The sequence below is a fragment of the Littorina saxatilis genome, linkage group LG12 (genome assembly GCF_037325665.1).
Source record: "Littorina saxatilis isolate snail1 linkage group LG12, US_GU_Lsax_2.0, whole genome shotgun sequence".
Taxonomy (NCBI): domain Eukaryota; kingdom Metazoa; phylum Mollusca; class Gastropoda; order Littorinimorpha; family Littorinidae; genus Littorina; species Littorina saxatilis.
Genome location: NC_090256.1, coordinates 64,216,765 through 64,232,917, shown reverse-complemented (window position 1 = coordinate 64,232,917; position 16,153 = coordinate 64,216,765). Strand labels below are relative to the sequence as shown.

The 16,153-nt window shown below is 43.4% G+C and overlaps 2 protein-coding genes across 2 annotated transcripts in view; both read left to right on the top strand.

Moving 5' to 3' along the window:
* Positions 1-16,153, top strand: part of LOC138982546 (uncharacterized) — a 243,226-nt gene that overhangs the window by 108,749 nt on the left and 118,324 nt on the right. The gene's annotated exons all lie outside the window — the stretch shown is intronic.
* Positions 12,150-16,153, top strand: part of LOC138983159 (uncharacterized) — a 6,143-nt gene continuing 2,139 nt past the window's right edge. Inside the window, exons 1-2 of the mRNA XM_070356568.1 lie at positions 12,150-12,235; positions 15,152-16,153. The exon at positions 15,152-16,153 is cut by the window's right edge and continues 2,139 nt beyond it. Coding sequence (XP_070212669.1) covers positions 12,150-12,235; positions 15,152-16,153 — 1,088 coding nt within the window. The remainder of the gene's footprint in view (positions 12,236-15,151) is intronic.

Genomic DNA, 16,153 nt, shown 5'->3' with positions numbered 1-16,153 from the left:
AGGCCAAGGTCTAGCTCTAACTCGTATGTCTAGACATCAGGCCAAGGTCTAGCTCTAACTCGTATGTCTCGACATCGGGCCAAGGTCTAGCTCTAACTCGTATGTCTCAACATCAGGCCAAGGTCTAGCTCTAACTCGTATGTCTCGATATCAGGCCAAGGTCTAGCTCTAACTCGTATGTCTCGACATCAGGCCAAGGTCTATCTCTAACTCATTTCTCTCGACATCAGGCCAAGGTCTAGCTCTAACTCGTTTGTCTCGACATCAGGCCAAGGTCTAGCTCTAACTCGTATGTCTCGACATCAGGCCAAGGTCTAGCTCTAACTCGTATGTCTCGACATCAGGCCAAGGTCTAGCTCTAACTCGTATGTCTCGACATCGGGCCAAGGTCTAGCTCTAACTCGTATGTCTCGACATCGGGCCTTGGTTTAGCTCTAACTCGTATGTCTCAGGCCTTTAAAATACGCTTCCCTTTCCCGAAATTAGAAAACTGCCCTTTTTACATTTAGTCAAGTTTTGACTAAATGTTTTAACATAGAGGGGGAATCGAGACGAGGGTCGTGGTGTATGTGTGTGTGTGTGTGTGTGTGTGTGTGTGTGTGTGTGTGTGTGTGTGTGTGTGCGTGTAGAGGTATTCAGAGTAAAGTACTGGACCGATCTTTATGAAATTTGACGAGAGTTCCTGGGTATAATATCCCCAGAAGTTTTTTTCATTTTTTGGATAAATGTCTTTGATGACGTCATATCCGGATTTTTGTAAAAGTTGAGGCGGCACTGTCACACCGTCATTTTTCAATAAAATTGATTGAAATTTTGGCCAAACAATCTTCGACGAAGGCCGGACCTTGTTATTGCATTTCAGCTTGGAGGCTTAAAAATTAATGAATGACTTTGGTCATTAAAAACCTGAAAATTGTAATTAAAATTATGTTTTTATAAAACGATCCAAAATACGTTCATCTTATTCTTCATCATTTTCTGATTCCAAAAACATATAAATATGTTATATTCGGATTAAAAACAAGCTCTGAAAATTAAAAATATAAAAATTAGGATTAAAATAAAATTTCCGAAATTGATTTAAAATCAATTTCATCTTATTCCTTGTCGGTTCCTGATTCCAAAAACATATGATATGATATGTTTGGATTAAAAACACGCTCAGAAAGTTAAAACGAAGAGAGGTACTGAAAAGCGTGCTATGCAGCACAGCGCAACCACTACCGCGCTAAACAGGCTCGTCAATTTCACTGCCTTTTGCACGAGCGGCGGACTACGGTCATTGTGAAAAAATGCAGTGCGTTCAGTTTCATTCTGTGAGTTCCACAGCTTGACTAAATGTAGTAATTTCGCCTTACGCGACTTGTTTGTTTTGCTTGTGGAAAAAGACACCGATGCTTTCTCAGGCTTGGTCCCACGGCAACAGCGAATGTTAAAGAATGACAGGAAGAGAAGTACCTAATACAAGTCAATCAAAAGAGTGACCCTCTTGCACCACAAGGAATCCAAGCCACTGTGCCAACCCGTAACATCTACCCGCAGGCGACGGTTGAAATAGTAGAGAGACAGGAGAGCTGAGGGCAGGGGGGGGGGGTGTGTCACTGAAATGGATTAGCGCTCCTTCTGGCACGAAATCGGTACAGCTCCCCACACCTAACTCCTTGGGGACACGCCACCCCTCCCCTCCCTGGCATTGATTTTCCCCAGAATCTATTTTTACCACTCTTCACACAACCAGGGCCCCAGACCGCAGTGTGTGCAGCAGCATTCAGCAGGAAACGGGGACAAACTCGCCCCCGTCCTTCCTGCAAACAGTGGCCTGTTTTGGGAATAACTACTTGGCACCATGTAAATAATAGACTGGGTCTATAGCGTGATCCATTAATGCTGTGCGGCATATTGCTGCGAGGCCCCTCCCAATCAAGAGTGAAAACAGGCACCGTCATTTAGAACAGTGGTTTGGGGATAACTGGCACAAAATACCTGACTGGGTCCATAGCGACAACGATTAATGCTGTGTATATTGCTGCAATCGCGAGGCTGCTCCTCGTCAAAAGTGAAAACTGACACCGTCATTTAAGAACAGTGGTTTGGGCATACCTGGCACAAAATAACAGACTGGGTTTATAAAGTAACCGATTAATGCTGTGCATATTGCTTCGAGGCTGCTCCTCGTCAAAAGGGAAAACTGACACCATCGTAAACATTTTTTTTAAAATAACAAAATAAAAATACGATTTATAAAGTTCATGTTGCTGCATGACTGCTGAATTCTACACTTACGCCAGGGTGGATAAGACCCTTTTTACAATTTGTTTCTTCTCTTTCTTTCTTTCTTTATCGAGTGATGGTTTGCTCTTTCATGCTCAAACATCCCCGTTGGATCGTAAAGGGGAGTACGAAAACACACACACACACACACACACGCACACACACACACACACACACACGCACACACACACGCACACACACACACACGCATGCACCACAGTGGCACATAAAAGACCTCGGTCATTCTGCCATAAGTGCAGGTGGCTGATTACACCTAAACACGCAGACACCTGGGTAGCGCCACTCTTGTTGCTGCTAGCTTTCCACTGGGAGCCGGAAGCGACCCGAATTTCCCAGCATTGGGATAATAGAGTATATAAAATCAAAATGAAAAAATGAAACACACACACACACACACATACACACACGCCCACATACACATACACACACACGCCCACATACACACGCCCACACACACACAAAACTTGCTCTTGTACAGCAACACGTTTCTGGGCAGAGCTTGCTAGCCAGTATTTGCCAAGTACATGAACTTAGGTGGGTGTACCTACTGCTAGTTCATCTTCCCCAGGGACATCTCAGTCTCACTAAACCCTCTCGCCTTTCGGACTTTTTTTGTTTAAGCCTGCCACTCAGTGTGAAACTAAAGCTTTGGAACCAGCTGTGTACATGCTGTGGAGGCCAGTTCTAAAGGGCTTCTTTAATTGAGCCCCAAGTTGATTTCCCGAAGCCTTTTTACCGAAAATTCAGTGCCAAAGCTTCGTGCGGGGAGCGTCGTACAGTTGACTTCGCAAAGGTCGACTCCGCCCGATTAATAACAGGCGGTCTGGTTCAAAGTAAGGATGGCAGGCGGTCTGGTTCAAAGTAAGGATGGCAGGCGGTCTGGTTCAAAGTAAGGATGGCAGGCGGTCTGGTTCAAAGTTAAGATGGCAGGCGGTCTGGTTCAAAGTAAGGATGGCAGGCGGTCTGGTTCAAAGTAAGGATGGCAGGCGGTCTGGTTCAAAGTAAGGATGGCAGGCGGTCTGGTTCAAAGTAAGGATGGCAGGCGGTCTGGTTCATAGTAAGGATGGCAGGCGGTCTGGTTCAAAGTAAGGATGGCAAGCGGTCCGGTTCAAAGTAAGGATGGCAGGCGGTCTGGTTCAAAGTAAGGATGGCAGGCGGTCTGGTTCAAAGTAAGGATGGCAGGTGGTCTGGTTCAAAGTAAGGATGGCAGGCGGTCTGGTTCAAAGTAAGGATGGCAGGTGGTCTGGTTCATAGCAAGGATGGCATGCGGTCTGGTTCATAATAAGGATGGCAGGCGGTCTAGGTTCATAGTAAGGATGGCAGGCGGTCTGGTTCAAAGTAAGGATGGCAGGTGGTCTGGTTCATAGTAAGGATGGCAGGCGGTCTGGTTCAAAGTAAGGATGGCAAGCGGTCCGGTTCATAGTAAGGATGGCAGGTGGTCTGGTTCATAGTAAGGATGGCAGGCGGTCTGGTTCAAAGTAAGGATGGCAAGCGGTCCGGTTCATAGTAAGGATGGCAAGCGGTCTGGTTCATAGTAAGGATGGCAGGTGGTCTGGTTCAAAGTAAGGATGGCAGGCGGTCTGGTTCAAAGTAAGGATGGCAGGCGGTCTGGTTCATAGTAAGGATGGCAGGCGGTCTGGTTCAAAGTAAGGATGGCAGGCAGTCTGGTTCAAAGTAAGGATGGCAGGCGGTCTGGTTCAAAGTAAGGATGGCAGGCGGTCTGGTTCAAAGTAAGGATGGCAGGCGGTCTGGTTCAAAGTAAGGATGGCAGGCGGTCTGGTTCAAAGTAAGGATGGCAGGCGGTTTGGTTCAAAGTAAGGATGGCAGGCTGTCTGGTTCATAGTAAGGATGGCAGGCGGTCTGATTCAAAGTAAGGCTGGCAGGCGGTCTGATTCAAAGTAAGGATGGCAGGCGGTCTGATTCAAAGTAAGGATGGCAGGCGGTCTGGTTCAAAGTAAGGATGGCAGGTGGTCTGGTTCAAAGTAAGGATGGTAGGCGGTCTGATTCAAAGTAAGGATGGCAGGCGGTCTGGTTCAAAGTAAGGATGGCAGGTGTAAAATTCATTCCTACTGTAGTTATTAATTTATTTAGTCTGCAATAATATGTCACTGGGGCCAACCACATGGGCTCGTGTTCGAGTTCGCAAATCGTGAGCTGTTAATTACAGTCGGGAAAGCAAAGGCCAGATGCCCTCAGCTAGCTTGTCCAACTAGCTCCTGATCCCTTCTTTAGCGGTCTTGTCTCCTGCACACACTTTTGCGAAAAGCAATGCCGTAGACCCGAACTAAGCTAACACATGTTGTACATATTATATCAAAGACTGAATCGTAATTCTTTTTGCTTTTGTCTGCTTCATTATTTCATTGTCTTGGTGTCCACTTTTTTATTCTCTCGAATTCTCTTTGAACTAGGATTTAGCTAAACGGAGCGTTTATTCATTGTTCCTCAATCGGCCATGGTGAGCTCACACACACACACACACACACACACACACACACACACACACACACACACACATTCTCTTTCATCGACTGTTCTTGAATCGCAGGCCGTCATTAGCGGAAGAATCAATGTAATAATGCACGCAGAAGCGCCGTATGCCAACGTATAATCGTTACGAACGAGGTCAATGCAAGACCGCATGTGTGAAGATAACACCAGCCGGACACGCAAATGCGAGCGCAATGCAGATTCCAGCCGTAATGACTAAATGATCACTGCCAGCCCAACTGCACATTGATTGCTTCAGATAACGACGATTTATCTGAAATATCTGATTGTTGAAGAAGCGCAGTTATTCATCAACTTACCATTGACAATAATTCGTCCCTGTCACCCAATACTTGAAAATTGTTTCAAGGCAAGGACTCATTCATATTTTTTGTACCAACAAAACAAGAAAGGTAAAAGCGGACACAAACTAAAACGGCTGCAAGGAAGGCGATTATTCTCCGGCCTTGCCGTAATTAAGACCATGTTGGACAAACTTGGATTTTCCCTCTCGAATCGCTGGTGACCCATGCGTTGCGTGACGTGGAAATCAATCAGATAATGCCACAGGAGATAATGCCAGCTACGTCGCACGGCACGGTAATGGTGGCGGATGATGCTAATTCGTATGCGTGGGAATTATACCTATCAGACACATTGGGGAAACGCGGAATGCAGATTGAGGCAAAAGCCGAAAAGTCTATAGAATCTCACTCTACCAAGAAATAACTGAAGGACATAATCACCAACGGAGACCAAAATCTGAAAACAATTTGTTTGCGGATTTTGTAAGCCACGTAGCTGTGCAAGGAAAGCGAATGAACACTAGATAAGCCAAACATCTTCCCAAATACAATCAGACCTATAATTGTGCAAGGAACGCAAATGAATATTGGGCAATAAAACTTCTCAAATCACACAGCTTATCTGATCGGCGGCAATTTGTTCTAAATGTTTGATCGGTAGCGCATGCGACGCAATCCCACCCCCCCAACAACAACAACAACAACAACAACAACAACAACAACAACAAAAAAGAAAACAAAAAGAAAGGTGTGAATTATTTCTTGCAAGCTAACTCCGCTGCAGTAAAGCCACCTTTCCTTTCAGAGCATGTTAACAATCAAATGTTATCCGTAGGAGAGAACCAGCATTAACTCCATTAAACGTTCAAATAACTGACACTATGGATATTTCAGAGAAAAGACTGTCCAGACAGTGAAAAACATCAATGGAAAAATTCCCACTATCTACCAGAAGCAGCCAGGTTTCAGAGGTAGCCTAACGCATGTGTGAGGCGTACAAACGCGTGCAGTGAAATACTATTAGAAACCATGCTCTCTGGTGAACATGCACCAGGTTACAAACACCCGTAATTCACCTTTTTAACGGACATGCGGAAGATCCTATATCGGCACCTAATAATGACTGATTGATTCTTGAAGGTGTCGTTCCCCTTTTGAGCCCGGGGGAGTCATTTCGGGGCGAAAAATCAGGGACGACAAATCGATCCACTTTAAACAATACATTCACATTGCATCGTCACCTATAAAAGCCACAGGAGCGTGTGGTCCTTACTGTAGTATTTATAATACCACACTGGAACCTCTTTTTTAAGATTCCCAATTTAAGACTTACCTCCCTTTTCAGACCACGTTTTCTCAGATTTTTTGTTCAATACCTCTGTTAATTTACTCCATTATGATTTAAAGGCTCCCTGGTATTTTTTTCCAAAACCTGATTCGATCAGATTTTTGAAGCTGTTAAAAGAGTGATTGCCTTGTACTACAACAATTGTAGTGTGCTAAAAGCTAGCGTAGTGTCTTGACAAAAAGCCGCCTTCAATGAAGTTGTTTGGCTGAAACAGACGGGCAGACAGAGTTAGGTACACCCGCCTCTTTAAGATGTGTCTGCTCTCTTCTGCTCATCTATCTGTCAGTGACAGTATCGTTGGTAGAGAGAGCGGAAATGCCCGAAATGCTGCCAGGTAATCAGCGAGCTGGCAGATGTTTTCACCGCAAGGAGCCTCAACTTGCTTCTTCGCCAGAATTTTTTTATTTTGTATTTCTTCTCAAGGAAGCCTCTGTCGTTCATGTACGTAAAGCGGCGTTGAGATAGAGAGAGAGAGAGAGAGAGAGAGAGAGAGAGAGAGAGAGAGAGAGAGAGAGAGAGAGAGAGAGAGAGAGAGAGAGAGAGAGAGAGAGAGAGAGAGAGAAATGTAATTTATAGTTTCAAACACGGACACCACCATGTTTAAACTTAAATGGAAATAAACATTGAATCAGTCGGTCCCAAATAGCCACATAGGTTGATGGGACATGGGAAACCAACAACCAACACTTCCGAGTTTTCCTATACTGTTTTCAAATCGGTCCATTCACTCGCAGTCAAGACGAAGGGTAGTCACAAAGAAACGGTTCCGTCAGGCGTATTATTTTTCGTCATACATAACGCTACATCCTCTCGCAAATGTACAATTCTTTCAGAGTGTTAAACTATCTTGTCCAAAGGAAAGTCGATGATTTTAATGTCATCACATCAACCCCTAGAGGAAATCGTGTGCATGTGGGGTGCTAATGAACTCCAGTAGCCGACTAGCTATTAGTATGTTTACAATTGACATGAGGATGCTGTACTGTTGCCAATGATTCTCCTAGTGGCTCTCTGGAATGACCATTCAGTGCCCCATTCGTCACACATCGCTTACTATTAACAGGCCATTCTGGCACCGGCCTTGGAATGCAACAGAAATAGATACCTGACAACCTCCACGAACGAATGTGTGTGTGTGTGTGTGTGTGTGTGTGTGTGTGCGACTCTCTCTCTCTCTCTCTCTCTCTCTCTCTCTCTCTCTCTCTCTCTCTCTCTCTCTCTCTCTCTCTCTCTCTCTCTCTCTCTCTCTCTCTCTCTCTCTCTCAGAAAGCACAGCTTTGTGCGATTTGGTTCGCCTGCAGTTGTATTATACCTTCGTTCAAACCCCCTCTCTCCCGATGCAGGTAGGCATTAGTGAGAAATTAAGGTGTGTGTATATATACAGAGGTAAAGAAGCAGAGGGGGGAATAAATATATATATAGCCTTTTGCATACACAGTTGGCACTCACGTTGTTCTGTATTTCTAAACGTTTGCTGCACCAACAGCAGAAAAACACTGATCAATCTCGGCTAATGAGAGAGTATCAAGTCCAGCCGTTCTAGCTTAATCGACGGACACGACCCAGGCGTTACTCGGCCCATCGATAGCCGTCTCGTACGTACCACGCCTAAAACCCTCATCCACGCGGTCATCAATTCTGCATTCGATACGGGATCAACTACCCTTTCTCGTCTCGTTTTAGCTCCTTTCGACAATATCTGCCATACGAAGGAAAATAGGTTCGATCTCGTCAGGTCAAGATGGGTGTGAAGAAAGATACGGAGTGGCAGATGGATGGGGAGGTGAAGGGTTCGGTGGAGGGTAAGGGGGGGGGGGGGGGGGTAGGGTGTGACGCTTTTGGACAATCTACAGTATTATTCTCGTAGACCACGAGACTACTTTGCCGAGACTGGATCAGCTGTTTCATCTCGGAGGACCGAGACTACTACCAGCTGCCGTCTCGTCATAAAATATGACGTCATGACAAGAAGACGTAATACTTTCCACCTTTTGACAGTTGCTCGCATCGATACAAGTATTATGAATATTGTAATATCGCCAAAGGAAAGCGATGCTTGTGTATGTGTGTTTGTTAAAAACACAAGAAGATTTCTTGTGACTTTGGTCAAATAAAAGAATAGTAATTTGTACTGTGGTGTTTTGTTTTGACTGAATGAATGGAACTAGATTGTGAGTGGACCTTCACAAGTCAGTGCTCATCCAAAGAAAGAAGAAGTACCAACTGTCTTTTGGAACATTTGAGAACGAAAGGGCAGGCTCTTTTCTTGTGGGGGGCCGTGAACTCACGGACCTGTTTGAGGTGAGTTTACCTGTTGGCATCTATAGCAACAGATGCAGCACACAACGATGTACCCGGCGGAGGTCTTCGAGCGGCACGAATCCGGCGGCGCATTCTAATAATAATTAATCTAATAGGATTTGTAATTTCAATGCAGGGTTTGACCGGTGGAAATCTGGACAGCCATCTTCATCATCATCCGTTGGTCAACTGAAGGCTGATGAATTTGTGAAATTGTGTGTGTATGTTTATTGTTTGGGAAAGTTAGGACCGCTGATATTAACATATGTTTCTCTTTGGTCCAGATTCAATAACCAGTTCAACTGACGTTCGACGTTCAAGAACAAGTTCATTTCAACGTTCAACGTTCAACGTTCAACTCTGCTTCCCAAGCCAAGAACAAGTTCAACCCTTCTTCCGGAGGCAAGCCATCATCCTCGAGGCTTCTTACCAACTCCAACCCTTCCTTCCTTCATCATCCAAGCATCTCATCACTTCGGAACCTCACTGGAGTCCTTCATCGTGACAGTTTATCATCCCTTCCTCGCCGACGTCAGAACGCATGTATTCAAGAGTCATTCCAGAGTGCCGATCATCTCTACCCCGGAGCCAAGCAGTTCAGAACTCACAACGCACTTACATCGTGTGAGAGGGAGATCCCAGCGGACTTCGAGGAAGGAAAGTCTTCAACACGCATTTATCGCCGAGCAGTGCCTACCTCAGACGGTGTCAGTGATACTAGCTCTATCTTACGTGAACGCCGAAGCCATCCAGGCTCCCGCAGTGCAAGACAGACAGGGGAGGCATCAGCTCTACGGCCTGAGAACCTAACAGTACTGCCTGGTTGTGTGCTAATGTGAGAAGTGGACGCTGATCATGAGATCCCGCTAACGTGGTAGCATCCTCAAGTGCAAAGAACCCAAGTTGGTGTAATGAACTAGGACACTTACGGTCGAAGGTGGAAGGTGCATAGACACTCTTGAACGGACCCATGCCTACTTGGTTGAGAAGGATAAGTAACGAACAGTATTAAGTCACATCATACCCATCTGTTTTGGCAATCATTAAATTGATACTTTAACTTTCATCAGTCTCAGTTGACCACTCCTTATGGAACTCCTTTCGACTATCATTCTCACTTTCTTTTACACGTACACCTAAATACACATATAAGTTTAACCCGACTCATAATAGATCGACTAGAACCTAAAATAACTGCGATCACACTCACAGTCTGCCAGTAGTATAACTCCCTAGACTATACTACAGTGAGAGCCAGGGTTTGTCACATAGGGGTAAGCAGTTTCTGAGCCATCCTCGCCCACCAGTACACTAAAGGGGTTGGTTGGTTGGTTGGCTGGTTATTGATTTTTTGTTTTAGGTCTAGATAACCCAGGAGGGCCATCCGAGATTGATCTCATTCTGTTTTGTTCTAGACCCACTCTTTAAAAACTATTCACATTTTAAGGCGTATCATAGTAAAAGGTGGAAGGTCCATGAAAACCCAGATTCTTTTGCAGTCCGTAATTTAAATCTTAAAAAAAAGGTAGAAAATCTTGTCAAGAGGTGCGTCCATGAATAAAACCTTCAGAGTATATGCACTATAATCTAACAAAAAGGGGAATACTTCCCAGGGTAAAAGAAACTCTGAACTTGACATGGAATAGTCTGACAGACTGCGTTGTCAGAGCTTCCCCATGCATGAATAAATCCAAAAACAAAGAGACCGCCAACGTTCCAAAATAATTCAGGATCAAAAAACAAGAAAGGTAGGTTGTTGGAACGTTTGTTATTGACAAAACAATACATTCACAGATATTTCGACCCAACGGTCTTTTAAGTGGACAGGACAGACAAACAAATATTCACACAAAACTTATCTTGAGTGGACGTGAAACTGATAAACTATCAAGATAAGTTGTGTGTGAATATTTGTTTGTCTGTTCACTTAAAAGACCGTTGGGTAAAAATATCTGTGAATGTACGTATTGTTTTGTCAATAACAAACGTTCCAACAACCTACCTTTCTTGTTTTTACATGTAGTCAAGTTTTGACTAAATGTTTTAACATAGAGGGGGGAATCGAGACGAGGGTCGTGGTGTATGTGTGTCTGTCTGTCTGTCTGTCTGTCTGTGTGTGTAGAGCGATTCAGACTAAACTACTAGACCGATCTTTATGAAATTTGACATGAGAGTTCCTGGGTATGATATCCTCAGACGTATTTTTCATTTTTTTGATAAATGTCTTTGATGACGTCATATCCGGCTTTTCGTGAAAGTTGAGGCGGCACTGTCACGCTCTCATTTTTCAACCAAATTGGTTGAAATTTTGGTCAAGTAATCTCCGACGAAGCCCGGACTTCGGTATTGCATTTCAGCTTGGTGGCTTAAAAATTAATTAATGACTTTGGTCATTAAAAATCTGAAAATTGTAAAAAAAATTTTTTTTTATAAAACGATCCAAATTTACGTTCATCTTATTCTCCATCATTTTCTGATTCCAAAAACATATAAATATGTTATATTTGGATTAAAAACAAGCTCTGAAAATTAAAAATATAAAAATTATGATCAAAATTAAATTTTCGAAATCAATTTAAAAACACTTTCACTGTTTCAGCTTATTCCTTGTTGGTTCCTGATTCCAAAAACATATAGATATGATATGTTTGGATTGAAAACACGCTCAGAAAGTTAAAACGAAGAGAGGTACAGAAAAGCGTGCTATCCTTCTCAGCGCAACTACTACCCCGCTCTTCTTGTCAATTTCACTGCCTTTGCCATGAGCGGTGGACTGACGATGCTACGAGTATACGGTCTTGCTGCGTTGCATTGCGTTCAGTTTCATTCTGTGAGTTTGACAGCTACTTGACTAAATGTTGTATTTTCGCCTTACGCGACTTGTTTTGATTCCCCATGCATGGTCATGACCTGCGTAATGTTTGCCTCGATATCTGTCTGCAAAGGTAATCAATATCTCAGGGTCACCACTCTGAAGCTCCTTGACCCCTGGGTCGAGGTACACGAGAAAGTTACCAACCGGGTGGGAGACAGCCGCGGTGTTGGATTGGTTGAAATTAAGATTTTTTGTTTGTGTGTGTGCGTGCGTGCGTGTGTTTTTCCTCTCTTTTTATTTTTTTTTTAATAATTTTTTTTTCTCCCCCTTTCTTTATTTGGTGTTTAACGTCGTTTTCAACCACGAAGGTTATATCGCGACGGGGAAAGGGGGGAGATGGGATAGAGCCACTTGTTAATTGTTTCTTGTTCACAAAAGCACTAATCAAAAAATTGCTCCAGGGGCTTGCAGTTTATTGACCAAACAAGCCTGTTTCGTATTGCTTAATTTGATTCCGTTATGTCCATGGTAAAAGTTTCAGTTCTCTGACAATGATTTGATGTGCGACGTTTTTGAAAATGAACATGTTTTTGCTAGGATGGAAATAGACTGTGATGACGATGAACCCTTGATTACCATCGCAAACGCATTCGTCAGAGAAGAAACCCCACCAGAACAAGAAAGGTTTGTATATTTTTCTGTGTGCTAATCTTGTAAAATGACACCAGCTCATTCCGTGGGTTCGTATTGCTGTCACTACGTGTCATTTGCGCAACATGTCGTATTTCGTCAGGGTCAAATGCTATAGGTGCCGTTATAACTAAGTTGTTTATTGTAACTTGTCATTAGCCTATCACTAGTAATCGCTAATACGATTTTGTTGTTGTTATCACAACTTGTTGAAAGCAGTACCTTTTTATCACTACGTGTCGTTATTAATACACAATTACTTGTTTTATGACGGCTCTCTCCCTCTGTCTCTGTTTTATTTCTCTCTCTCTGTCCCACTCACTCTGTCTATCTCCCTCTATTTCTGCCTAAATGTGTCTCAGTCTCTCCCTGTGTGTGTGTGTGTGTGTGTGTGTGTGTGTGTGTGTATGTGTGTGTGCGTGCGTGCGTGTGTGTGTGTGTGTGTGTGTTACAGGTGCACGCGTGTGTGTGTGTGTGTGTGTGTGTGTGTGTGTGTGTGTGTGTGTGTGTTACAGGCAGAAAGAGAGAACATGGATTACCTCGTGTGTGATTGTGCGTTTGCGCATGTGTGTCCTTGATGTGAAGGGGGATGGGTCCGCAGCAGAGATAAGTTGTTGCAGTGTTGAATACATAGTAGTGCTATCGACATTCAGTGATAGTGAATATTGGATTATCAAAAATCTGTGCTATCGACACGTTGCACAATTGAGACGTATTGATAATGACACGAGTTACTTGTGTCAATACAGCGCGTGTCGATAGCACTGCTTTTTTGGCCATTCTGTGTCGAAAGTGCAAATGACACGCACGTCATTAATACGAAACAACTATTTACTGGTAGAATCGGTGATGGCGCTGCCGGTAAAAAGAGGAACAAGTAGAAGAAACAGTTGATGTCGTTGTTGTATACGTTGTTGTCTTCAAGAAATACAACCCCTGATTTTGTTTTCTCAGTCCAGCAGTCGGCTACATGTAGTGTATTTGTTGTTTTAGTGATAATGTATATAAACATCTAGGACTGTTTTCAGCATTGTTGATAACATGTTCTGTTTGATTAAGGGTATTCAGCTAATATTTCCTTGTTTTTTATTACCTATTTTATTCATGTTTTTATTACTTAGTTAGTGGAAGAATCTTTTGTAATGTATGTTTGATGGTGTATGCTTTTAATTAAGCGTTGTTGACTATGAATGTAGATGTAAATGCTTGTATAACTGTGTTTTAATTTTAAATGTGTCAAGCGCAAAGAGCATAATTGTAAAGTTATGATGTTGCGCTATATAAATGCTCATTTATTATTATTATTATTATTATTATTATTATTATTATTATTTAAGTTATTGAGACATCCCAGTGCACTAAGGGATTTATAGAGCAAATCGAGAAAATTCATTATTGAACGAAGCGCATAGCGCTGAGTTCAATAATTATTTTCGAGATTTGCTCTATAAATCCCTTAGTGCACTGGGATTGTTTCAATAACGATATTGTCAGTACCGCCATAGAAAAAAGAAGATTCCAAGCGCACATTTTGCAACGCGCATTTGAATAGGCATAACTGTGTGGTCAGGTCGTGTACAGTAAAGATCTACTTTTGTGTGGGGTGTCTCAAGTGTGTCGTGCTTTCGTCACACGCATTTTAATTTCTGTTGGTAAATTCCAGTGTAGCGTTAATCTGAACAGTGATGATCTTTCAGAGATACCTCATTTGAACTCGGAGAAAGGGCTGTGCTCTTCATTATTTGCGATTCGAAACCTCCAGTCGAGCTTCGACGGATTGACTGTGCGGAGTGACTCCCCTTGAATTGACTCGAAGCCGCGGGACTCGACGGTTCGCACATTTTCAAAACAAATGTGGCATATTTCTCGTGTTGTATCTTCACTCATCGGGGAGTCTGATACTAAATATGAACGGTAAGAATGCTCTGAACCCCACACGTATTATATCCCCATCGTTTTTTCGTTCACATTTGCCCAACATGTTAATTTGCTGAGCGGGGTTTATGTCGTCTGCTTGGGCAATCAAACCACTGCATGCAGTCTGCACTGACTGAGTCTGCACGCACGAGGCACGCTGGTAATAAGTCTTATAATGGTAAGAACGTTCTGAACCCTACACGTTTTCGATTACGATTGTTCTTGCCTTGAAATAATAATTCGGAAACCATTCATTTACTGAACTGATGCAGTCGTATTTCAGTGTTGTCAGTGCGGCTACGTATGACAGAGTCGATCGAGTCGGTCTTCCAAACTGGTCTAGCTGGTACGTTATCGGAATAACACTTGTGTTTTCTGCTAGCGGGTGGGAATTTTATATTAACTCATCATTTGGTAATGTGGATGATAAGCTACATGCCACTAACACGATGAGAAGAATCTATGCAAGTCGGCGAGAATTAGATGAAACAGAGCGGCTTCTATTTTTAGATCAGTGGCGGCCGCACTGTGGCACAGGCACATGCAATCTGTCAGAAAAAAACCACTTCTGCTTTAATTAAGAAGCAGGGAATTTATGGTCATTTGGTATTGTGGAGAATATAAGCTACATGTCAGTAATTAATTCTGAGGATGAGAGCACAGTCTTGCTTAGGTAAAGGGCGTAAGAATACGCTCTGTGGAAAAGTTAGCGCACTCCAAGAGTGCGCTAACAGTTTTAGCGCATCGCCATTAGCCAATCAACTGGTTCACATCAGTCATGTGACACCAGTACTTACTGACAATTATTATTATTATTATTATTATTATTATTATTACATGACGTTGACATCTGTTTAGTCTAATTAAGTAGAACTTTTACCTTTGATTTTAGGTTTGTTGCATACTTGTTTCAACAAACCAATTCATTTATTCATGCATGAAGGCAGCTTATTCATCTTTTCTTCACAAGGTATTGTTTGGGACTGGTTGCAGGTTAAATGAGACCTGGGAGGAAACCGACGATGAACCCCTCATCAGTATCATCCGGTCAGCAAAGATCCAAGCCCCCCGCATTGACATTTCTTCATCGTCAGAGGACGTAATAGAACTACCAAGCACCTTCCCCCCTCGACGCAACAAAAGAAAACGAAACAACCAGTTAGACAGAACCATAGCTTCTAGTACTGCGGCTGCCAGAACACAGGAACGTGTATATAAAGAACATGAGAGCAAACTCAACAATATATTTGCTGCCAACGGATTTTACAAAGTGAACGTGCCATCGGACGGCAACTGTTTTTTTGATTCTGCTTCTCGCCATCTTGACGGAATGGACCCTTTGGCACTAAGAGCGTACCTCTGTGATCACATGGAAAATAGCTTCGCAGCATACCTTGACTTTCTGTCTTGTGAAGAGGACGACAATGAACGATACCTGAGCTACTTCTACAACGTGGGACAGCTTCGCAATCCAGGAACATGGTGCAATGATGCTGCAGACCTCATCCCCATGGCCCTCGCTGACTGGTCCGGAAGACAAGTCAAGATCTTCACCAGCGACCCCTACAAGCCCGTTCTTGTGGTGGTGCCCGGAGACAGTGACGGAGACCTTGCCCCAATCACCCTCTCTCTCTTGCAAGTGGAAGCGGCGCATTATGAACCTGTTTTTGAGATACCACGTCCTGTAATCGGCGGCCGAGTAACTCCAGTGCCACGTGAACTGCCTCAGGTAGAATCTCCAAGACAGCAAGGACCCTTCTACACTCCACCAACAAAACAGCTGCACCGTGAGAGGACGGCAATACCAACAGGATGGAAGAAAAACTGCAGGAAAAGGCTTAGACTTGAAGGCAAAGAATACACCTCAGAGTCAGGAAATATTAAACGTGCGAAGAGTGTGCAACACGTCAACTGCCAAAACTGTCGTTTTGGTTGCAACAAAATCACGTCTGAAGAGAGACAGAACATATTTCAAGCTTTTTATGCTTTGACGTC